Source organism: Anomaloglossus baeobatrachus, chromosome 4 (genome assembly GCF_048569485.1).
Source record: "Anomaloglossus baeobatrachus isolate aAnoBae1 chromosome 4, aAnoBae1.hap1, whole genome shotgun sequence".
Lineage (NCBI taxonomy): Eukaryota > Metazoa > Chordata > Amphibia > Anura > Aromobatidae > Anomaloglossus > Anomaloglossus baeobatrachus.
Window position 1 is genome coordinate 595,448,764 of NC_134356.1, and position 24,568 is coordinate 595,473,331.

At 45.6% G+C, this 24,568-nt stretch overlaps 1 protein-coding gene across 1 annotated transcript in view; it reads left to right on the forward strand.

The window, feature by feature from the left end:
* Positions 1-24,568, forward strand: part of LOC142301871 (pyroglutamylated RF-amide peptide receptor-like) — a 238,610-nt gene that overhangs the window by 187,703 nt on the left and 26,339 nt on the right. The window contains exons 2-4 of the mRNA XM_075342910.1: positions 12,105-12,263; positions 12,933-12,994; positions 16,316-16,551. Coding sequence (XP_075199025.1) covers positions 12,105-12,263; positions 12,933-12,994; positions 16,316-16,551 — 457 coding nt within the window. The remainder of the gene's footprint in view (positions 1-12,104; positions 12,264-12,932; positions 12,995-16,315; positions 16,552-24,568) is intronic.

The window sequence follows — 24,568 nt, forward strand, 5'->3', positions numbered from 1 at the left end:
CGTTAGATGCGATGTCGCAATTTAAGTGTCGCATGATAAATGCCGCTGTGGAACCCTATCCTGAATTGGCATGTTGGTCTTCTGTCTGTTACAGTTGACCAAGTCTATTGTCATGAATTGGATTGTCATTGTCTTCCAATGCCATTGCGTCACACTCACTAAGGCTAAGTACTCACTTGCATCGGAGCCTTTATTAGGTTCCATCACTCTTGCAGGAAGAAAATGTTCAGTGTGTTACATTGTTTTCTGTGTTAAAATGATGACCGCAACAGAAACCAAATGGACCTCATTATAGTAAATAGGGTTGTTTGGTGCCAATTCTAGATATCATTGAACTAATGTGATTTTTGCAGTGACTCCATTTATTTTTTCCTATAATGGAACAAAAAAAAAACAATTTAAGCATACAACTAATTACATGTACTTCAAAAAATATCCTTTCCATTTAGTACATCTGGATTGGAATAAATGGGGTCTTGTGACTCCTGTTTTGTTTCAGTCTTCCAATATAGAGAAAATACATTTCCAAGCATTGTTAGATGCCTATCTGCGGATTGATAGTGCAGACTTGTCATTTACTGCTTTCTCTATCAGAGCTGACGGAAATGTGTCATATAAGTTTATCTTATCTTATAAAACTGTCCAGCCCGCATTATTATTGCTTTATCTATTGTAGTGATAGGGAAAAAAAGCCTTAGGCTAGGTTCACACACTGCGTTTTTTTGACGCTGCGTATTTGTGCGTTTTTTGCGGCAAAAAACGCACAAAAACGCACCCGCGTCAAAAAAACGCGGCAAAAAACGCGCGCGTTTTGCCGCGATTTGGTGCGTTTTTTGCTGCGTTTTGCTGCGTTTTTATTTACTGCGTCTTTATGCGTTTTTTATCAGTGAACAAAAAAAAAGGTCTGATGTCATTTCCTTCTTCAATATGTTCTTCATTCTCCACTAATGTATGCAGGAGAGCAGACAGCTGCAGAACTACAAGGCTCAGCATACTCCATCCAATAGTGCATGCAGGAGAGCAGACAGGAGCTGCAGAACTACAAGGCTCAGCATGCTCCATCCAGGACTGTATGCTGGAGGGAGAGTCAGGGGGAGCAGACCTACAAGGCTTAGCATCCTCCATCCAATAGTGTATGCAGGAAAGCAGACAGCAGCTGTCGAACTACAAGGCTCAGCATCCTCCTTCCAGGACTGTATGCAGGATTTCTTTGCCCCCCCCAAAAAAAAAAAATGACGTGGGCTTCGCCATATTTTTGTATGCTAGCCGGGTACAGCAGGCAGGTACGGGCTGCCTCCAACCCCCAGCTGCCTATTTGTACCCGGCTGGGAAAAAAAAATATAGAGAAGCCCTTTTTTTTTAATTATTTCATGAATTTCATGAAATAATTAAAAAAAAAAATGACGTGAGCTTCGCCTAATTTTTGTGTCCAGCCGGGTACAACTAGGCAGCTGGGGATTGGAATCCACAATGCAGGGTGCCCATGCTTTCTGGGCACCCCCGCTGTGAATTGCAGTCCCGCAGCCACCCCAGAAAATGGCGCTTTCATATAAGCGCCATCTTCTGGCGCTGTATCCAACTCTTCCAGCTGCCCTGATGCCGGGTGGCTCGCTGGGTAATAATGGGGTTAGGGATAGCTGTATAGCTGGCCCTAAGCCCGAAATTCATGGTGTCACGCCAATATTAGACATGGCCACCATGAGTTTCTAGTAAAGATAAAAAAAAAAACAAAACACACACAGAAAAATATTTTTCTTAGAAATAAAACACAACACAATTAGTGACTCCATCTTTATTGAAATAAAGAAGCCCCCTCCGCAGTAATCCTGGGTCAAGGGTCCCGCGCCGTCCAATCCGGATCCAATATCATCTGATCGGTTTGCTGGAAGGCAAAGCGATCAGATGATGTGTCAGGTTCTAGGGGCTGAAGCACATCACACATCAGCTGATTGTATAAAATCCGGTTATACAATCAGCTGATGCATCGGTGCAAAAAAAAAAAAAATACTCACTTATGTGCTGATTACCGGCAGCTCCTGCAGCGGAGTCTGATCCCGTCCGATCGCTGCAGCAGCTGCCGGTAATCAGGGATGAAGTCTCCTGACGCATCCGCTGATAGGTGAAGCCGGCCGCTGGCGTCAGCCCGAGACTTACGATCACCTGATGCGTCAGGTGACTGCATCAGGTGATCCATCGCCAGCTCCTGCATCCTGCAGGCATACGTACCCGGGGAGACTGCACACTGCCGGAGCGGCGATACCGTGACAGAATCTGGGAGCGGGCATGGCACCGGGATTCTGCAGACAGGTGAGTATAACTTTTTTTTTTTCTACTGTTCACTTTTGATTGCCGCTTCCACCTCCCGCCCAGACATGGCGCCGCACGGCAGCATACATGCACAGGACCGGAGGTGGAAGCGGCGGTGACGGTACCGGGAGGATTCACGCTTCTGTGTTTACTGACAGAAGGAATCCTCTTCCTGTACACGTCACTTTACTACCCACCTCCTGCGTTTATAGCTGCGTTTTTGGTCTTAGAAACGCACCAAAACGCACCAAAACGCAGCTATATTTGCAATTTGCGTTTCTCATTGCATCTTTCAACATCCCATTGCACTCAATGGATGAAAAGCGCAGTGAAAAACGCGGGAATAATTGACATGCTGCGTTTTTGTGGCACCACAAAAACGCAGCTGAAAAAAAACGCTGTGTGCAGACAGCAAAAATGAAAACTCATAGACTTTGCTGGGGAAGCAAAGTCATGCAGTTTTCTGAGCAAAAACGCACCCGAAAACTGCGCAAAAACGCCGCGAAAAACGCACTGTGTGAACTTACCCTTAGGTACTAACATCAACCTCCTATAAGGAAGGCAAAATAATCCTATACTACAATTAAAAAACAACATAATACATTTTTCCTAATGAGTGGCAATAAAACAAAAGATATGTTATGTTAAAAAAAAGTGATATACTATTATAACTTGTACACTACGGTAGTTTTAATGTAAATGGCTACTAAATAATATTTTTTTTTATTCGATGCTTTATGGGAAGCAGCACTAGAAGTTTTTTTTATGTCTCTAAACTAATTAAAATTACCATATTTTTCTGATTATAAGATGCACTTTTCCTCCCAAAATTCAAATGTAGCTTACCAGGGGGCGGTGAAGTGGGTTCACAGGAGGCAGGTTCGATGCTGTGCACTGTGCTGCAGGTGCTGCTGTGTGCTGGGGCTGTAAGTACCTGCGCGACTTTGTGCGGCTCAGCTCTGTGCAGCGCAGCTCCATGTGGTGAGCAGTGAGGCTTCAAATAATGACGCATGGGCAGATGGAGCTCTTGGCTCAAGCACTCATCTGCGCACGCACCGCATCCGGCACCAGATTTAAGGAAAATGGTGCCCGGGAGTGGCGCGTATGCAGAGGAGATCTCAGCATGTCATTGAGCCAATAACTCAATCTGCGCATGCGCCAACTCCAGCTGCCATTTGTTTGAGCCCGCACCATTGACATCTTCAGAATGGTGTGTGCCTCACCACCCCAAATGAGCACCAGCATAGAACAACGCCCACTGCCCCAGCACAGAACAGCACCTGCTGACCCAGCACAGAGCAACACCCGCAGCCCCAGGACAGTGCTACCGCCCGCAGTGAGTATCTGGGCCCCCTCTGCACCACCTGCATCATCATCATACTCCAGCACCTCCCCTGTCTCTTGTGACCCCTGCTCCACCTCCACTGCTGCCCCTCCTCAATGATAAGATACCACTGGATTATAAAATGGACCCCATATTTTTTTTTACCTTTTTTTCCTCTAAATTTGGGGTGCGTCTTATAATCCACTGCATATTATAAAATGAAAAATACGGTACTTGCTCTCTAGGGCAAAGTCAAAGTGAATATCAAGATTCTCCAGTAAGACAAATCGCTGCAGTGCCACTGTCTTTTTTTGCTATTATATGTCATACTCAGTTATGCACCTGTTCAGACTGCATTTTGGGAGTCTTTTTGTGTAGATAAGGGAGTCATGCCCTGTGACTGTGCACCCCTCTCCCATTAGCCACAGATGATTTTATTCTTCAGTAGCAGGTTTCTACATGCTAATACAATACAGGTTTGTAACCCAAAGACAGTCTTCAGTACAGTGTAGGTTCCGAGTAACGAGATATGCCTTGACGTGGCTACTGGGCAGATATATAAATGACCATTTTTGTATGCTAAATATCTAAATTTTTCCTAGATTTCCTTAAACAGTAATGCATATCTATATTCTTGCATTCATTGTTTGCATGCTTTAACATTTCATAGTGCAACTGTCTTTTTTTCTAAGTTAATGGAGCGACAGAATGAGAATACATTGGCTTTCACCATAAAAGAGAGTTCCGGCTCATGCATAGAGTGAGCTGGATAGTCACATTTGTGGGGACTTTACTGAGAAGCAGAAGAGAACGCAGCAGTAAGTGAGTATATTAATACTCAAAATTCTCAACTTTGTGGGAGATCAGAATACATTTTGTCTTCCCCGTCTAAATTTTATGTTTCAAATTCATCACATAGCACCTTTATATGACAACTTTCCTACACATTTCCCAATTGCTCCTAAATTCCTGAGGGACTGAATTATATCCCCAACCCAAACACATCTCTACAGTCACAATTGTTGAAAACATGTTGTGTAACCATAGCTTTGTGGCATGGTGGGAGAAAAAATTCACTTTTAGTATCACTAATCTTTTTGGGGGGGGAATATTATTTGGTATGGACGATATGTAGACGATCTATTGGTTGTCTGGTCTGGTAATTCATTAAGAGTTGTAGAGTTTGTAAGTTATTCAAGCAACAATAATTATAACTTATATTTCACTCATAATATTCTAAGCAAAAGTGTTTCTTTTGTGTATCTTTTTTCTTTTTTGAAGGGACACCCATTTAGAGGCATAGTACACACTTCATTCTACAGGAAAGAAATTGCAGGCAATACCATTCTCCATTCTCTTTGCCTTCAGTTGCCATTCTAGCCACACAATAAGAGCTCTTCCACATGGTGAGCTAACTAGTGCAAAACGCAATTGTTCTCCTGAAAATGCGTTTTTGCATGAGAGCATTGTGGTCTGAAAGAGGTTCATTAACAGAGGATATAAAAAGTATCTTATTGATTCGGTTTTTGAAAGGGTCAAATATAAATCAAGAGAAACAATGTTACATGATAGCAATCATGAATACATATCCATGGTTAAGTGTTCTACACCTTTCAGTTTGTAATTTAATCAAATCAAACAAATCATTCACAAATACTTACCAGTTATTAACCAGGATGCCATTCTCAAAAAGATATTGGATAATGGATGACGCTATGTAGCAAAAAAAAAAAACGATCATTGAGAAACGTTGTCAAGAACACTTCATTAGATCCGTCTTGGTCACACAGAAGGGTACTTAAAAATGTACAGGCAAAGATGCGAATGTATGCATTTTTGCAAAAAATAAGAAATTTTGTTTTGATCTAATGTCAAAAAACATGAATGGATGACTTTATTAACTGTAATTCACATAATGTAGTTTATTGTAGCATATGCAATGCGTGCAATATGTGTTTTGTTGGTTGTACCATCAGAAAAAAAAATGACTTATTGTGGAACACTTCAAACATAAAAAACAAAAATGAGTCATATTTAGTAGCTATAAAGCATTTTGTAAATGGGCATGATGGTGATAAAACACATTTCATATTCTACGGCTTTGAGAGGGGTAAATGTCCCAAAAGGGGAGGTGACTGGCAGCAGCTTTTAACCACTCGTGAAGACTTCTGCATTCTCATTTTTAACATCAAATATCCATTTGGCATGAACTTTAGGACCCCATGCGCACACTGTTTTACCAAAAATGCATGTAGGTTGGCAGGACAGAAAGTGAGGTTATAGGCATCAAAATGCAGAATAAAAGAATACAGAAATGATATCAGAGTTCTTTTTTTTCAGCTAGCTTTATGACATCGTTTTTACTTTAAAAATGCATAAAAAAAACCATGGTCAAAAACACATGCGTGTTTTTTTATGCGTTTTTTGGGCCAAAGTGATTTTATTTGCCCAAAGGGAGCAAGAAAACTGAAGCAGTGTGCGGACATACCCTAAGAATGATTTGTTGGCGCTATAGGTGGTTTCATTATGTAGCACATGGCTAGTTTACTATACCTAGACACCACTTCTATGCCTATAGCTGCCGCAGTTCTCAAGTTAATGGCGGTGGACAGGATATGGGTGGACACACTGTATAACAAATCATTCTTAGGGTATATCCGCACACTGCTTCAGTTTTCTTGCTCCCTTTGGGCAAAGAAAATCAGTTTGGCCCAAAAAACGGTGGACAAGATATGGGTGGACACACTGTATACAATATAATAATAATTGTATTCATTTATATACCGTATTTTTCGCTTTATAAGACGCACCTGATTATAAGACGCACCTAGGTTTTAGAGGAGGAAAATTAGAAAAAAAAAACAAATTGAGCCAAATAGTGTGCTAAAACATTTTCATAAAATTAAAAAAACATTATTTTAACAATTTAGACTCAACAGGAGGGTCTGTTATGGGGGGATCTGTGGATGATGCACTGCTGTGGGGGACCTGTGGATAACGCACTGCTATGGGGGACATGTGGATGACACTGCTATGGGGGACCTGTGGATGACACTGCTATGGGGAACCTGTGGATGGTGCACTGTTATGGGGGATCTGAGGATGATGCACTATTATGGGGGACCTGTGGATGACACTACTGTGGGGGATCTGTGGATAACGCACTGCTATGGGGGACCTGTGGATGATGCACTGCTATGGGGGACCTGTGGATGACGCACTATTATGGGGGAAATGTGGATGATGCATTGCTATGGGGGACCTGTGGATGACGCACTATTATGGGGACCTGTGGATGATGCACTGTTATGTGGGATCCTTGGATGACACGGCTATGGGGGACCTGCATGATGCACTTTTATGGGGATCTGGGACTACTACCCCCCTCATCCTTAGGAATACACCCATGTACTGTATACCATACATGGCTGTATTCTGAAAGATGAGGGGGGTGGTAGTCACATTTACACTTTGGCCACTACATTAGTCCCTCTCTGGAGTGTTTACACTAAAGGACTACAGCCCCCATCATCCTTCAGAATACACCGATTGATAAAGTATATTCTGAAGGCTGATGATGGGGGTTGTGTTCCCCTTCAGTGTTTTTTGCTCACCTATTAGGACCCTTCGTTCAACTGATAACATTTGTCAGGCTCAGATCACTGATTGGTGGAGGCAGCTCTGCAGAAATTGTCTCCACCAATCAGCATCCAGCCCTAGCGAGGAGAGGGAGAATCGTTCTTCTCTCTCTCCTCTTTCTTATGATAGTCTCCGCCTGCTGCGGAGATCTAAAATGGAGCCCGCGCATGCGCAGATCGCGATCTTCGAGAGCCGCGATCTCTATCTGCGCCTGCGTAGCCTCCGACGCGATGGACTTCAGGAAAATGGCTACGGAAGGCAGCGCATGCGCAGATGGAGATCTCGCTTCTCTGAGATCTCCATCTGCGCCTGCGTCACCTCCGCAGCCATTTTCCGGAGGTTGCATTGGAGGCAGCGCAGGCGCAGATAAAGATTTCGGCTATGGTGACCGCCACCGCAGCTGATTGCCAGGGGATCCATGGCGGCCGTCACCGCAGCCGATTGCCGGGGGATCCATGGCGGCTGCCACCGCAGCCGATTGCCGGGGGATCCATGGCGGCTGCCTCCGCAGCCGATTGCCGCTGGATCCATGGCGGCCACCTCTGCAGCCGATTGCCGGGGGATCCATGGCGGCCGTCACCGCAGCCGATTGCCGGGGGATCCATGGCGGCCGCCACCGCAGCCGATTGCCGGGGGATCCATGGCGGCCGCCACCGCAGCCGATTGCCGGGGGATCCATGGCGGCCGCCACCGCAGCCGATTGCCGGGGGATCCATGGCGGCTGCCTCCGCAGCCGATTGCCGCTGGATCCATGGCGGCCACCTCTGCAGCCGATTGCCGGGGGATCCATGGCGGCCGTCACCGCAACCGATTGCCGCGGGATCCATGGCGGCCGCCTCCGCAGCTGATTGCCGGGGGATCCATGGCGGCCGCACCAGCCTCCTGTGACTCACTCTACCGCCGCATTACTGCTCGGTAAGTTACATTCACTTTGTAAGACGCACCCCTATTTTCCCCACAATTTTGGGGGGAAAAAAGTGCGTCTTATAAAGCGAAAAATACGGTAGTTATCCTTGGTGGGATTTGAACCCAGGATCCCATCACTATATATATATATATATATATATATATATATATATATATATATACAGTATATTGGTCTGGTATATGAAACAAATAGAGTAGCTTGTTTTATATTGAATTAATATAATATAGTGTAGATTTTTCTAACATGTAATCTATTCTTTAATTGTATTGGTGGATTCCTGTGATTGGTGTAAAGACGATATATAATATGTCTAGCTCTATTAAATATTATACTATGACTAAGGTAATTTATCACCAGAAATGTGTCAGATTTTATTTCTTGGTGAACATTGTTGATTTTAATGAACTATATAAATGTTCTTTTTTATCTACATTTATCAGATGGATGTGCTGTATTCCCCCCTTTCTCCTGTACATTGCATGCGCATATATACATTTAATGAATAAAAAACTTTAGGGGCTTCTTAACAGCATTTTTTTTATTGAGACTAAAGTTCAAAACTTACAAAATGGCCTATTATAAAATGAGCAGGGATTTGTGTACTGTATATGAAGACAGGTGAAAGGTCATAATATTCTTTGTCTGTATCTCTAAAGCTAACTATACATACTAGATAGAAGTTGGCCAAACGAAGGGTTCGGTTGACAGATGCATCGGCTGGCTCTCCGATACATAGGGGAGTTCACTCAGCTGAGCACTTCTGTGTTCTCTATGAGGAAGTCACTATGTCTGATGAAGGGTTAGCTCTGGTAATACAAATTGATCGGCAGTCCGAAATCAGACATGCCCGATTGACATGTTTGATCATTTCCATAAATCTGTTTGCAGTGGACACTTAAGGAGAAATCATTTGCTGCAAAATAATGATAGAACATTATGAAAGTCTCAAGAAAGTTTTTTCTTGTGTATTAGTACTTGTGAAAGTTGGAAAAACTAATAAATTCCCCTTTCTCCTGATAATACTATGTAGAATTTTTGATGAGTAATAGCAAAAAGGTCGTTTGTACAACACATTTTTTTTAATGGTACTTGTGTCATCATAATGCGACTGACTTCAAGCTCATTTTTTATTATGGCACACATTTAAAGGGAACCTAACAGCTAATACATGCTGCCCAGTCTGTGGCCGTAATATCTCAGGTCCGCTCATCCCCATGAAGTTATGTCGCGGGCGTAGGAGGGGACGCCGCGCTCTCCCACTGCTCGGGTCCGGCTGCCGCTGCGGCTGCTGCGGCCTGCTGCTGCCGCTCGGTGGCTCGAGCGATGGGCCGGATCCTGGGGACTCGAGCGGCGCTCCTCGCCCGTGAGTGAAAGGGGATTGGGATTTGGGATAGTTTATTGTCCGTGACGCCACCCACGGTTGTGGTGATTTGTTGACACCACCGCTGCTCTGTATGGGGATCCCGGGGACTGATGACAGGGAGCAGCAAAGTTGTTGGTTCTCCCCTCCGTGGGTAGGGGGTTGTTGTCCCGGGGCCCAGTGATGAGGTGCGTGATGCAGGGCTTGGTGGGGTGCAGGGACGCGGGGGGAGCGCTGTGCCTTGCGGCACTGTGGTACTCACTCAGCCTGAGACAACGACACAGTTATTGGTAAAACACACGGCTGGAAAGACAGTTCCCACGGATGGCTGCACTTGCTTTTCCCCAGTAGTTGACGGTGACGGTCCCTTTTCCTGCACCTAAGATAATGATGGTTGCGATGGGTTCCCATCGGTAACCCGCTCCCCGGCTTGGATGTGGGCCGGAGGAGCCCTACTTTGCCCGCAGGCGCTGGCCCTGAGAAACTGGTGCCCTGGCGGTGGCGGTGTCTCTCTGTAACGGTTGGACTGTTGCCTTCAATCGGGACTTGCTTGTTGGGAGACCCAGAGGTCCCCTTCACTAACGGATTTGGCAAATTCACGGCGACTCCTAGCCTTGCCGGGATCCGAAAGGCCCCTGCCACTGGTGCTGACTGTTCTTCGTATACCGCTCCGGTACCGCCGGGCCACCACCCGTCCGTGGTCCTTTCAGCAACCTCCAAACAGCCACCCCTGCAGACAGTCACCGCCGTCTGCTGACCTTGCTGTCTCAGTCCGGGGCACACACCCGGACCAGCTTCAGGCTGTCTTAACTGTCACTTTCCCTTTCTTCAGCTCCTCTCCTTTGTTCCTCTACCACTTCCTTCTACTTCTTCCTCCTAAACTGCACTGCCTGGTTCTCCCGCCTCCAGGGCTGTGAACTCCTCGGTGGGCGGAGCCAACCGCCTGGCCCACCCCCTGGTGTGGACATCAGCCCCTGGAGGAAGGCAACAAGGATTTTAGGTTAGCCTTGGTGTTCCTAACTGGGGTGTAGGGTGTGGTGGTGTTATGACCTGTGACCCCTGGCTTGCCCAGGGCGTCATAGTTACCCCCGGGGCTCCGTGGCTTCTGGGATGCGGTGATGTCAGGTCAACTTCCAGTTGACCTGACATCACCGCGGCCTGCCCCAGTCTTCCTGAATTGCTGGGCTATGGGCAGAGTTTCACCACTCATCACAGCCCAGTAGCGCTCCTGTGTGCGGCGCGCTACAGTGAAGGAAAGAGCAGGGAGATACTGGGCTGTGACGCTGGGCTGTGTTGAGCTGGGGCCAGTCTTAGTGATGTCAGATGAACTGGAAGTTGATGTGACATCACCGGATCCCAGTGGTCACAGAGCCCGGGGGTCACTACATGGGGATGAGAGGACCACAATAGCACCGCTTAGAGGCAGAATTGGCTGATCAAGGTATTTAGAAAAAGCCTTCCTTATCATTTTTTTCAGGGATGTGGTCACTACTGCAGAGTAGTGAATCACCCCTTTAATAGTCATCTGGGCACTGACTAGTCAAACAGGTGGGTTCTCAGCATCTTATTCCAGTTGGATGACCTTCATTGAGTGGTCTCTGCCTATGAGCATGTATAAAGACGTCATATGAACATACCCTTAAAGGGAACCTGTCAAAAATGTCTACACATCCATTATGTATGTATATCCCTTTAAAAGATAATAAAAGTTGATTTCTTTATGACTTCAAGCTGATGCTCCAGCAGTGAGAAATTGCACTTTGAAGTTTGGTATATATGCATCTGTAAGTGCAGTGGGCTATGAAGATGCACTTACAGCTCCTCAGCATCATGCTGTTTTCTATGCCTTGTTCCACTGTCTGGTTGATTGACAGAACATTGGCTACAAAACATAGCAGGTATCTGAGTAGCTGTAAGTGCATCATCAGGCCAAAATGCACTTCCAGACACAAGTATACAGAGCTTTAAAACACAATTTCTTGCTGCTGGAGCATCACTTTGTGGTCATCAGGTGATCAACTTGCTCATCTTTTAAAGAGCAACACATTCACATCCATGGTTTGAGGGGGATTTCTGATAGGTTCCTTTGGGCCTACTTTGTTTAGGATCCGCAACTCTTGACCAGAGTAGATGGAGTAGATGGTGGTTACAATGAATGTCTTTAACTCTAGAGGACTTCTCATGCATCACACAGACAGCCCATAGATTTGTATGGTAACTTCATAATGCTATATCCCTGTTGTGGTAGCACTGAAGGCAAATTTAATACTTACTGAATGTTTCCCTCAGATTACAACCGATTGATCAAAGTTCCAGCAGACAGACATTTTGCAATTAGTTTATTCTTAAGGACTTATCTAATAAACAAGGATTGTTCAATTATTAGACCCTTTCTAATTAGAAGAAAGGATTAGATAAACCTAAATTGATATAAGCTGTGCATCATGGGAAACTTGATTTATGGGTACTATAGCAGTTGATACGTTATAGACTGGTCTACAGTGACATAAGCAGGTTAAACAAATATATAACATTTTTGTCCACAGGACCATTTGTCTGCAAGATGGTTCCATTTATTCAAACCACGGCAGTGGTGGCCAGTACATTAACCATGACGTGTATTGCGGTGGAAAGGTACCAAGGCATTGTCCATCCACTGAAAATGAAGAGACAGTACACCAACAAGAGGGCCTACAAAATGCTTGGTAAGAATTCCCCTTGCCCAATGTGATGGCAATGTAGTTAATGAAGTCTTTATCATTAGCTTTCCTGTTTCTGTTTCTTTTATTATAAATGCAGTGGTGTAATTTTCATTTTTATCCAGCATCAGTTAATTTAGTGCATCTATAATGTGGCCTCTTGTTCAGTATACTTCTACTCCGTTCGGACAGTGAAATAACACAGGATCTGGCCCATCCCTCTCTGAACAAAGTCAACATGGCTAAGGTTTGTGGCAATCAGCCCAAGGTCATAGTGGGACTCTCTGGTCGGTCAGACATTTCCTGTGTGGTTGTATATGGCCCTGTGGATACGTAGGTTGACTTCCCTCTGCTACTGGGAAACACCAAACACCGTCCACATGATTTACGGTGTTCCCTGCATTTGACCCCTTTATAATTAGGCATCCTTTGGAAATAGCATAGACTATTCCAGATATATGGATCTATTGTGATGTAGTTACACATCCCATCAAAGTAATCTATTGGCAGAACTCACTGACTTATATTTAGGGCATTTCCATTAATTCAGTTCTTCTTACATTAAAATATCAAGGATTGATTTATTAAAGAATGACACAATTTTAATTTCACAAACCAATCCTGCTGTCTGAATGTAATTTCTTCTTCTGTAGACCATTTTCTTTTGTCTTTTAGGGTTTGTTTGGACTATCGCTATTGTTGTAGGTTCTCCAATGTTACATGTACAGACATTGGAGGTAAGCAACTGACCCATTCATGCAAATACTTTGCTTTTGTTACAGCTGATTTACTAATATGTTCACACCTAGACATTAACAAAACATTAGGCAATATTAGGCACAAAATGTATAATCTAGTATAAGAATTATTTATGAGATGTTTCAGATGCTCTTTGCAGATCATTGAACTTGGATTTGTTGCCAGTGGCATAGCTGTAGAAGGTCCTGGGATAGTAGATGCACCCGGTCCCTGAGGCCTAGAGGGGTCCAGAAGGATCCTTTGGCCCATATGAGCAGACCATGCTACTAAATGGTCTAGTGAAGATTTTGCATTGGGCCTACGAGTTTACGATTACCCCACTGATTGTTTACAAAGCCTGGCTCAATGGAACATGGCTTAAGTGCTGCAATGTATGTCAAATTGTGTTCGAATGTATGTATAAAAAGTGGCAAAAATATGCTAACTAGGCAGAGGCGGGCAACCAGTCACAAATTCTACTGATTTGTAAAGGGACAAGATAGAGGTTAAAGAAGACTAAAGGCTGCTTTACACCAGAAGATCTATCGTGCGATAGATCGTCGGGGTCACGGTTTTTGTGACGCACATCCGGCATCGCTTGCGATGCCGGCCTGTGTGACACCTCCTAGCGACGCAGTATCGCTCACAAATCGTGAGTCGTGTACTGGTCGCTAGGTTTCATAATATCGTTTAATTTAATTGTTCATCGTTCCTGGGGTAGCACACGCCACTCCGTGTGACACCCCGGGAACGATGAACATCGCTTAACTGCGACCCGCGGCTCTCGCCGGCTATGTGGAAGGAAGGAGGTGGGCGGGATGTTTACATCCCTCTCATCTCCGCCCCTCCGCTTCTATTGGCCGACAGCCGTGTGACGTCGCTGTGATGCCGAACGTCCCTCCCACTCCAGGAAGTGGACGTTCGCCGCCCACAGCGAGGTCGTCCAGAAGGTAAGTACGTGTGATTGGGGTTACCGACTTTGTGCGCCACGGGCAGCGATTTGCCCGTGACGCAAAAAGGACGGGGGCGGGTACGATCGATTGTGAAATTGCACAATCGGTCGTACCATGTAAAGCAGCCTTAATACCTCACTGCTCACCCATCCCAACGTAACAGCTACATCCAGTCATCCACAAAACTCTGTCTTGCCTCTTCTTGGCTCATGACGTCCTCCTCCGCCATTTTGACTCTGTTCTACGGCTCTGACATAGCAACACATGTGAAAAGGCACTTGGAGATGCTTAATTAGCATTTATTACAAATGTTTTATATCCATAGATTAAACTGAAGTCAGTATGCAAATATGTAACATTTCGGATATAGCAACCTTCATCAGACATGTTCATAATAATCACTACAATTAGGTTAGCGAAGTCTAGGGTATGGCATTGGCTTCCTTTAGGTGCCTTATAGTGTGCAGTTCCTTCCTTCTATTTACCACAGATTGACAGGAGCTCAATGGCTGGCACTTAACGAACTAGCACCCATCACAAATTTAACATTCCCAAAGGGTGTGCCACCAACCGTTTAATGATCACGATATATGTTGTGACGTCACAACGTGTATCATGATGTCAGAGGCCAACTTAATCGCACAAAGTTAAGATGCCTGAAGTGGACATCTCATGCCAAAGGAAAGAGAAGACTGGATGCAACATGGAGACGGACTGGAAGGAAGACTAATATAGTGGGACAGGTGAGCGACAAGGTGAAGTTTTTTTTTTCTTCTATCCTCTGTTTAATAGACTCTGGGGTCTGTCGTATAGCTACAATCCAGATCACATATCCTGTCCGATTTCAATAGAACTGTCAAATTATGTAACACTCATGCTGGTGCAAGCCTGTGACAGAAGCAGACCTCAAGTCTGGGGAGCAGCAGAGCCGCAAGACATGGGTGTCCTTAAGAGAGGGAGCAAAGTTTATGTTCAGTAAAACTCCATTTTTTATGAACTTGTGCTCTCCCTTAATGAGCTGTGTGCCATCTGGTCCTGACCAGCCAAAACCATCAGCAACATGTAGCCTGCAAAGACGTATCACTTTGGAGTGCAACACCACACACCAAGCAAGGACCTCAATCTTCGTATAGCGTGCCGGGTTGCAGCAGACGATTACCTCGCCCACGACTACCACCCTGCGCCACGCTACACTTCCATTGCGGTTTATGCATGGTGACAATGCAGCAGTTTTGTTTAGCATTCTGGGACTTGTGGTACCGTCTAGACAGGGAGCTTGTGGAAATAATTTCTCACATTGTTGTTTCATTAACTCCCAGTTCTGATACCATGAGACACTAGTTAAACTCCTACCTCCCTGCTTCCAATGCCAGTTATAACTTCTACTTACTGTGGTTTATTGACCTTGGTTTGTGTTTTGACTATTCTATTGCCTGGTATCTTTGTTCCTGAGGTTTGCTTGGTATTGACCTGCTTTCTGGCCATCGTCTTTCAACCGGCCAACATCCCCTCCATGAACTTACCCAGGTTTCGCTGCGTAAGTCCAAATGCCTGTACAGAAATTAAAGGGTGAAGGTACAGGTTCTTTTGAGACCTGCCAGACAGAATGGCTAGCATAAAGAAGTCTATGTTCTGAAGTCCTTATAAAGGCTGCCAGCCTGCCACTGACAGTACAAATTAAAGTTTTGGGCCAATTCACTCAACACTAATAGATATACAGATGGGTCCTCGGTTTGACATATTGTCCTCTTGGTTTGATGTTTGAGGATGTGTAAGTAAGCTTTGGGAAAGAAGACTGATTTCATTAGGACATGTTCATACTACAGTATATATGTGTACATGTCACCCAGTGGTTGTGATGGGAATTGCTGACTGTCAAGGTTCATGAAGAATGTCTTATGTACTGAAATAGTATTTTGAGAATTTGCAATTTAACTATAATTATAAATCCTCTCTAGTCCCAAAAATTCAGACATTTTTAATTCTATAGTTTATCAATCATTGCCGAGGTTGCCACTTCTTCCAAGTGCCTAGTTTTCTAGGTAAGAAGTGCAAACTTTTTGCATGTAGACTGCAAGTGTTGTTCTGAAGCTGGCAGGATTGCAAGATACTGCCAGAAATATTGAAGATTGTATTGCTCACAGCACCAGTACAACCATACCACTGGTCTGAAATGTCAGTCTTCGGGAGCACACCTATCCACTGCAATCAGAAACCGGGAGGCAAAGGAGCAGTGTGCTTCCGAAGACAGGAGATTGAAATGACAATTTAACAAAATTTGACAGGTCTGTAATTGGTTGACAACTCTATACATTTTTATATCATTATTGCTTTATATAATTTTCTCTTTATGATTTTATCTTTCAGGTGAAATATGATTTACTCTACAACTTGTACCATGTATGTTGCCTTGAATCATGGAGTGATGCTGCCCTGCGCAGAGCTTATGCCATATTTATTTTGGTGGCCCTGTTTTTAGTGCCCCTTGCTGCCATGCTTCTTCTGTATACCCGTATCGGGTACGAGCTATGGATTAAAAAGCGCATTGGAGATTGTTCTGTACTGAATACTTTAAGCCGTAATGAGATGGCAAAAATCACCAGGTATAATTGCATCATGTGCTTCAGTCCTGTTATAATGGAGTCTTAATTGCTAATGAAAATTTGTCTTACAATTGTCTTTGAACAATTTTATTTTTTAAATGATTAAGAAAGTCTTCAAGATTAAATTGTACTTTTCTGTCCTTATGATAATTTATGTCTAACGATTACTTTTAGATACTCCAACTCTTGCACGCACTGTCTGTGTAATATCCGGTCTAAAGTCAGGGCACACATGGTCTTATGTAATTACTGGTGTTTACATATGGGTGAATAGTAACTATACGTGTTCAGATAATGCCTACTGAATACTGAGTACTATTCCAACAAGAAAAAAGATTTATCCAGCTCACCTGCTCCATGGAGACAATTAGGTTTTGGACTGTGCACGGAAGAAAAAAGTCGGCAAGGCTTGAAGGCTGAGAGTCCAAAGAAATTCCAGCAATCCAGTCCAAAAAATGCTTAATATAAAAATACATATTTTATTTGTGAATCATGTTAAAAAGTCCATATAGGGTCAACACCAGTCCAAAAAGAGGACGCGTTTCGAACGTGTTGTTCTTAAAGGGAAGGTATCGCGGTTTTTTATTTTTGTATTAAAAATAGTGATTATGAAATCAAGTATTTCTAATACAAAATGAAAATCGCAGCTTATTTAGTTTTTATGTAATTCTTATTTTACTGGAGGCACTGGGGGCTGCCATGCTGGATTTGCCGTGTGTGTAACGACAGTAACTCCTTCCTTTATGGCAGCCCCTGTGCATAGACTCTGATAGTCGCGCTCCGACCCCATGCCGTACGTTACAGTGGGCGTCTGCTGTCACCTGGACGCGCCCCCTGGGCTGTCCAGAACACAACAGAGGGAGGAGACCAGCGCCATCATTGTGGAGCTCACAGCGTGTGCTGTTTGCTCCACTTTACCCCTGTTACCCGCCGGGATGTGTGAGTACGGGCCGCCTCCCCTCCCCTCCCCTCGTTACTGTCTCCGATGACATGCCATCCCTCTGTTCTCCCCAGCCCCTGCTCTGCCCCAGCTACTTCCGCCGCCCCTCCCCCCCGCCGTTACCGTCTCCAATGACACCCCCCTCCCTCCGTTCTCCCAAGTCCCCGCTCTGCCCGCTGCCGCAGCTCCCCCAGCTCTGCCCGCCGCTGCTGCTGTGTGTGTGTGTGTGTGTAATTGTATATATGTGTGTGTGTGTGTGTGTGTCACAAGGTCCCCATCAGGGGTGATTGTGAGTGTGTGTCGGCGCTTGCGATGCTGTGCAGTGAGCTTCGAGTACCTGCGAGAGGATCACATGGGAAGCATGTGATATCTTCGGATGTTCTGAGTGTGTGTGCGCGATTGTGCAGGTATGTGCAATATCGTGAGTGTGTGTGAGTGTATGCGATCGGATGTGTGAGTGTATGCGATCGGATGTGTGAGTGTATGCGATCGGATGTGTGAGTGTATACGATCGGATGTGTGATTGTAAGCGATCGGATGTGTGAAATGTCGGCTGGACGCAGGGGAGGATGGCATGCAGCACAGCTGCCTGGAGCGCCCACCGGAGGTCACAGGGAGGAATGATGTGAAAGGTGTGTGTGTGTGTGTGTGTGTGTGTGTGGCATAAGGTCCTCATCAGGGGTGATTGTGTGTGTGTGTGTGTGGCACAAGGTCCCCATCAGGGGTGATTGTGTGTGTGTGTGTGTGTGTGTGTGTGTGGCACAAGGTCCCCATCAGGGGTGATTGTGTGTGTGTGTGTGTGTGTGGCACAAGGTCCCCATCAGGGGTGATTGTGTGTGTGTGTGTGTGTGTGGCACAAGGTCCCCATCAGGGGTGATTGTGTGTGTGTGTGTGTGGCACAAGGTCCCCATCAGGGGTGATTGTGTGTGTGTGTGTGTGTGTGTGTGTGTGTGTGGCACAAGGTCCCCATCAGGGGTGATTGTGTGTGTGTGTGTGTGGCACAAGGTCCCCATCAGGGCTGATTGTGTGTGTGTGTGTGTGTGTGTGGCACAAGGTCCCCATCAGGGGTGATTGTGTGTGTAGCACAAGGTCCCCATCAGGGGTGATTATGTGTGTGTCTGTGTGTGTGTCTGTGTGTGTGTGTGTGTGAGCGCGTGTGTGTGTGTGTAGCACAAGGTCCCCATCAGGGGTGATTGTGTGTGTGTGTGGTACAAGGTCCCCATCAGGGGTGATTGTGTGTGTGTGTGTGTGTGTGTGTGTGGCACAAGGTCCCCATCAGGGGTGATTGTGTGTGTGTGTGGCACAAGGTCCCCATCAGGGGTGATTGCGTGTGTGTGTGGCACAAGGTCCCCATCAGGCGGTGATTGTGTGTGCATGTGTGGCACAAGGTCCCCATCAGGGGTGATTGTGTGTGTGTGCACGTGTGCGCCACTGCATGTGAGTACCTGTGTGTGTACCGGTGATACTGTCTGCAGGGTTGTGTATCTAATCCTATCCTGTGTGATACTGTCTGCTGAGCCGTGTATCTAATCCTCTCCTGTGTGATACTGTCTGCTGAGCTGTGTATCTAATCCTGTCGTGTGATACTGTCTGCTGAGCTGTGTATCTAATCCTATGTTGTCTGATACTGTCTGCACGGCTGTTTATCTAATCCTCTCCTGTGTGATACTGTCTGCTGAGCTGTGTATCTAATCCTATCATGTAATACTGTCTGCTGAGCCGTGTACCTAATCCTATCCTGTGTGATACTGTCTGCAGGGCTGTGTATCTAATCCTATCATGTGATACTGTCTGCTGAGCTGTGTATCTAATCCTGTCCTGTGTGATGCTGTCTGCTGAGCCGTGTATCTAATCCTATCCTGTGTGATACTGTCTGCAGGGCTGTGTATCTAATCCTATTGTGTGATACTGTCTGCTGAGCTATGTATCTAATCCTGTCCTGTGTGATGCTTTCTGCTGAGCCGTGTATCTAATCCTATCCTGTGTGATACTGTCTGCTGAGCCGTGTATCTAATCCTATCCTGTGTGGTACTGTCTGCTGAGCTGTGTATCTAATCCTCTCCTGTGTGATACTGTCTGCTGAGCTGTGTATCTAATCCTCTCCTGTGTGATACTGTCTGCTGAGCTGTGTATCTAATCCTATCCTTTGTGATTCTGTCTGCTGAGCCGTGTATCTAATCCTGTCCTGTGTGATGCTGTCTGCTGAGCCATGTATCTAATCCTGTCCTGTGTGATACTGTCTGCACAGCTGTGTATCTAATCCTGTCCTGTGTGATACTGTCTGCACAGCTGTGTATCTAATCCTGTCCTGTGTGATACTGTCTGCTGAGCCGTGTATCTAATCCTCTCCTGTGTGATACTGTCTGCTAAGCTGTGTATCTAATCCTGTCATGTGATACTGTCTGCAGAGCCATGTATCTAATCCTATGTTGTCTGATACTGTCTGCACAGCTGTTTATCTAATCCTCTCCTGTGTGATACTGTCTGCAGGGTTGTGTATCTAATCCTCTCCTGTGTGATACTGTCTGCTGAGCTGTGTATCTAATCCTATCATGTAATACTGTCTGCTGAGCCGTGTATCTAATCCTGTCCTTTGTGATACTGTCTGCAGGGCTGTGTATCTAATCCTATCGTGTGATACTGTCTGCTGAGCTGTGTAGCAAATCCTGTCCTGTGTGATGCTGTCTGTTGAGCCGTGTATCTAATCCTATCCTGTGTGATACTGCCTGCAGGGCTGTGTATCTAATCCTATCCTGTGATACTGTCTGCTGAGCTGTGTATCTAATCCTGTCCTGTGTGATGCTTTCTGCTGAGCCGTGTATCTAATCCTATCCTGTGTGATACTGTCTGCTGAGCCGTGTATCTAATCCTATCCTGTGTGGTACTGTCTGCTGAGCCGTGTATCTAATCCTATCCTGTGTGATACTGTCTGCTGAGCCATGTATCTAATCCTATCCTGTGTGGTACTGTCTGCTGAGCTGTGTATCTAATCCTCTCCTGTGTGATACTGTCTGCTGAGCTGTGTATCTAATCCTATCCTGTGTGATACTGTCTGCAGGGCTGTGTATCTAATCCTATCCTGTGATACTGTCTGCTGAGCTGTGTATCTAATCCTATCCTTTGTGATTCTGTCTGCTGAGCCGTGTATCTAATCCTGTCCTGTGTGATGCTGTCTGCTGAGCCGTGTATCTAATCCTGTCCTGTGTGATACTGTCTGCACAGCTGTGTATCTAATCCTGTCCTGTGTGATACTGTCTGCACAGCTGTGTATCTAATCCTGTCCTGTGTGATACTGTCTGCTGAGCCGTGTATCTAATCCTCTCCTGTGTGATACTGTCTGCTGAGCTGTGTATCTAATCCTGTCGTGTGATACTGTCTGCTGAGCTGTGTATCTAATCCTATGTTGTCTGATACTGTCTGCACGGCTGTTTATCTAATCCTCTCCTGTGTAATACTGTCTGCAGGGCTGTGTATCTAATCCTCTCCTGTGTGATACTGTCTGCTTAGCTGTGTATCTAATCCTATCATGTAATACTGTCTGCTGAGCCGTGTGTCTAATCCTATCCTGTGTGATACTGTCTGCAGGGCTGTGTATCTAATCCTATCGTGTGATACTGTCTGCTGAGCTGTGTAGCTAATCCTGTCCTGTGTGATGCTGTCTGCTGAGCTGTGTATCTAATCCTATCCTGTGTGATACTGTCTGCAGGGCTGTGTATCTAATCCTATCCTGTGATACTGTCTGCTGAGCTGTGTATCTAATCCTGTCCTGTGTGGTACTGTCTGCTGAGCTGTGTATCTAATCCTCTCCTGTGTGATACTGTCTGCTGAGCTGTGTATCTAATCCTATCCTGTGTGATACTGTCTGCAGGGCTGTGTATCTAATCCTATCCTGTGATACTGTCTGCTGAACTGTGTATCTAATCCTATCCTTTGTGATTCTGTCTGCTGAGCCGTGTATCTAATCCTGCCCTGTGTGATACTGTCTGCTGAGCCGTGTATCTAATCCTGTCCTGTGTGATGCTGTCTGCTGAGCCGTGTATCTAATCCTCTCCTGTGTGATACTGTCTGCTGAGCTGTGTATCTAATCCTCTCCTGTGTGATACTGTCCGCTGAGCTGTGTATCTAATCCTCTCCTGTGTGATACTGTCTGCACAGCTGTATATCTAATCCTATCCTGTGTGATACTGTCTGCAGAGCTGTGTATCTAATCCTATCCTGTGTGATACTGTCTGCAGAGCCGTGTATCTAATCCTCTCCTGTGTGATACTGTCTGCAGAGCCGTGTATCTAATCCTATCCTGTGTGATACTGTCTGCTGAGCCGTGTATCTAATCCTCTCCTGTGTGATACTGTCTGCACAGCTGTGTATCTAATCCTATCCTGTGTGATACTGTCTGCTGAGCTGTGTATCTAATCCTCTCCTGTGTGATACTGTCTGCTGAGCTGTGTATCTAATCCTATCCTGTGTGATACTGTCTGCAGAGCCGTATATATAATCCTATCCTGTGTGATACTGTCTGCTGAGCCGTGTATCTAATCCTATCCTGTGTGATACTGTCTGCTGAGCAGTGTATCTAATCCTATCCTGTGTGATACTGTCTGCAGAGCCGTGTATCTAATCATCTCCTGTGTGATACTGTCTGCAGAGCCGTGTATCTAATCCTATCCTGTGTGATACTGTCTGCAGAGCCGTGTATCTAATCCTATCCTGTGTGATACTGTCTGCAGAGCCATGTATCTAATCCTCTCCTGTGTGATACTGTCTGCAGAGCCATGTATCTAATCCTCTCCTGTGTGATGCTGTCTGCAGAGCCGTGTATCTAATCCTCTCCTGTGTGATACTGTCTGCAGAGCCATGTATCTAATCCTCTCCTGTGTGATACTGTCTGCAGACCCGTGTATCTAATTCTCTCCTGTGTGATACTCCTGCTGTCCTTGGTGACACTTTAGACATTTCTGGTCACCAGGAAAATGGCTGTGCATTGTGTCATTTTCTGTTATCTGTTGTATACACTCAGATTAGGAGGGGGAGGCATGCCATCACACACAGGAGACCAGACTCCGCCCACTTTACGGCAGCCTGTAATCTGAGCTTTTTATACAGTGGAAATTCAGTAGGATTTCAGCAGCTGCTCCCCCTAGTGTTTAACAGTGGAAAATATCAAACTTTTTAATTTTTTTTTTTTATATTTTGCACAATTAAAAAAAAAAATAATATTTAAACAAAACATTTAAACATTATTACTTTACATTTTTTTAGTTAGTATTATTTTTTTTTTTTGACGATACCTTCCCTTTAATCTGTCTCTAACCCATCTGAAATGAAGGATTCATTAAAAGGACTTAGACCCAGACATGGAATCACAAAAGGAGGGAGGGTATAGCATACAAATTGAATCTCATTAACCCTATAGAAAACAAGAACATAGAAATAAAACAAAACAAAAAAGTTCCAAAAAGTGACATCAAAAAAGGCTTGAGTACTATTCCAGTATGCGTTACGACAAGAAAAATCCTCAGGTTCATGAACTTTGGGATTCATTACGAATAATCCGAACACGAATAGTTAGTATTCGCATATCACCACTGGTGTTATGTAGATGTCTCATAGGCTATCTATATATAAATTGTCTAATTCTGTCTGTCAGTAAGGGAAATCCCGCATTGCTTATTGGTCGCGGGCGGCTGGCGCGACCAATCAGCGATAGGCGCAGTCTAGCCACGAATTGGCGCGGGATTTAAACCACGCTTTGCTGATACGCCGCACACAGACACTGCCGCATACAGACACTGCCACACACAGACACCGACGCACACAGACACTGCCACACACAGACACCGCTGAACACAGACACTGCCACACACAGAAGCCTCTATATACAACCCAGCAGCCTTTATATACACCCCACAAGCCAAAGCCTCTATATACACCCCAGCAGCAGCCTCCAGCACACAGTAAAAAAAAAAACAACAATTATACTCACCTTGCACTTTCTTCTCTTTTCATACTCTGTAGTACTTTCTCCCTCCCCTCGCTGGCCCTGCAGGCTGGGAGATGCAGCTGCTTCCTATTTCCTCCTCGACATGTCCCGCCCACCTCTCTGCTCAGCTGCCTCCGGATTGGATGTGGGTATTGCTGAGGGAGTGGTGCGGGCAGGCCCCATAGATACCCCACTGCGGCCTTAGCAACGTGACACAGACTGTCACAGAACCTGTGTTAGAGAGTAAATGGAGGGGAGAGGGGAAAATTAGCAAATGCAGGGGAAAATAATGATTGCCGCGTGATGGCATGATGTGTGTGGGCGGCGGTGGATGCTGACGCCGGCCCTGCGTTTAATGATAATGTATATATTTTACCCTGTATATGTGACGCCCTGGCCGGTCCAGGTAGTCACAGATAGGCCCCTGCAAAACACCTTTCCCTTACAAGTGACATCAGCCAACCTTAAAACCCTAGTCACTCCCCCTCAGGGCTAGATGGACACACCAGGGGGCGGAACCAGGCGGTAGGAACACGCCCAAAAAGGAGTCTAGACAGCCCAGGGCGGGAAAACAGAAAGTCTACAGACAGATCAGTTTCAGAGTTCAGTGAGAGTGGATGTCCGGCCTGTGTGTCAGGTCTGAAGTAAACTGACAGGTGCCAGGGTAGGATCCCTGGTGCCTTTGGCTAGGAGACAGACGGCGGTCTCCGTATGCAGGAGTCGGGAAGACGGCTCGGTGAAACCGAGGTGGACCGGGACAGGATAGTGGCCCACCGGTACTGACCTGGGGAACCGACCCGGAAACCGGAGCACACAGGGGGGTATTCAGACCCTCAAGCTAGGTCCAGAAGCGACTGGATCTGGTTAATTAACTGATTGAGGCCAGGACTAGAGGTCCTGTCCCACCCAAAGTCCCGACTGAAGACAACAGCCCACTGAGGGGGATAACAGGCCACCACCAGGGCTCAGAGATCCCACGGGCCAGCATCTGCGGGCAAGGGCTCCTTAGGCCACATCCAGCCGGGAGTGGACTCCTGAAGCTGCAAGTACAGGCAGTCCACCATCACACAAAAGTGCAGGAGAAGGATAGAGACCAC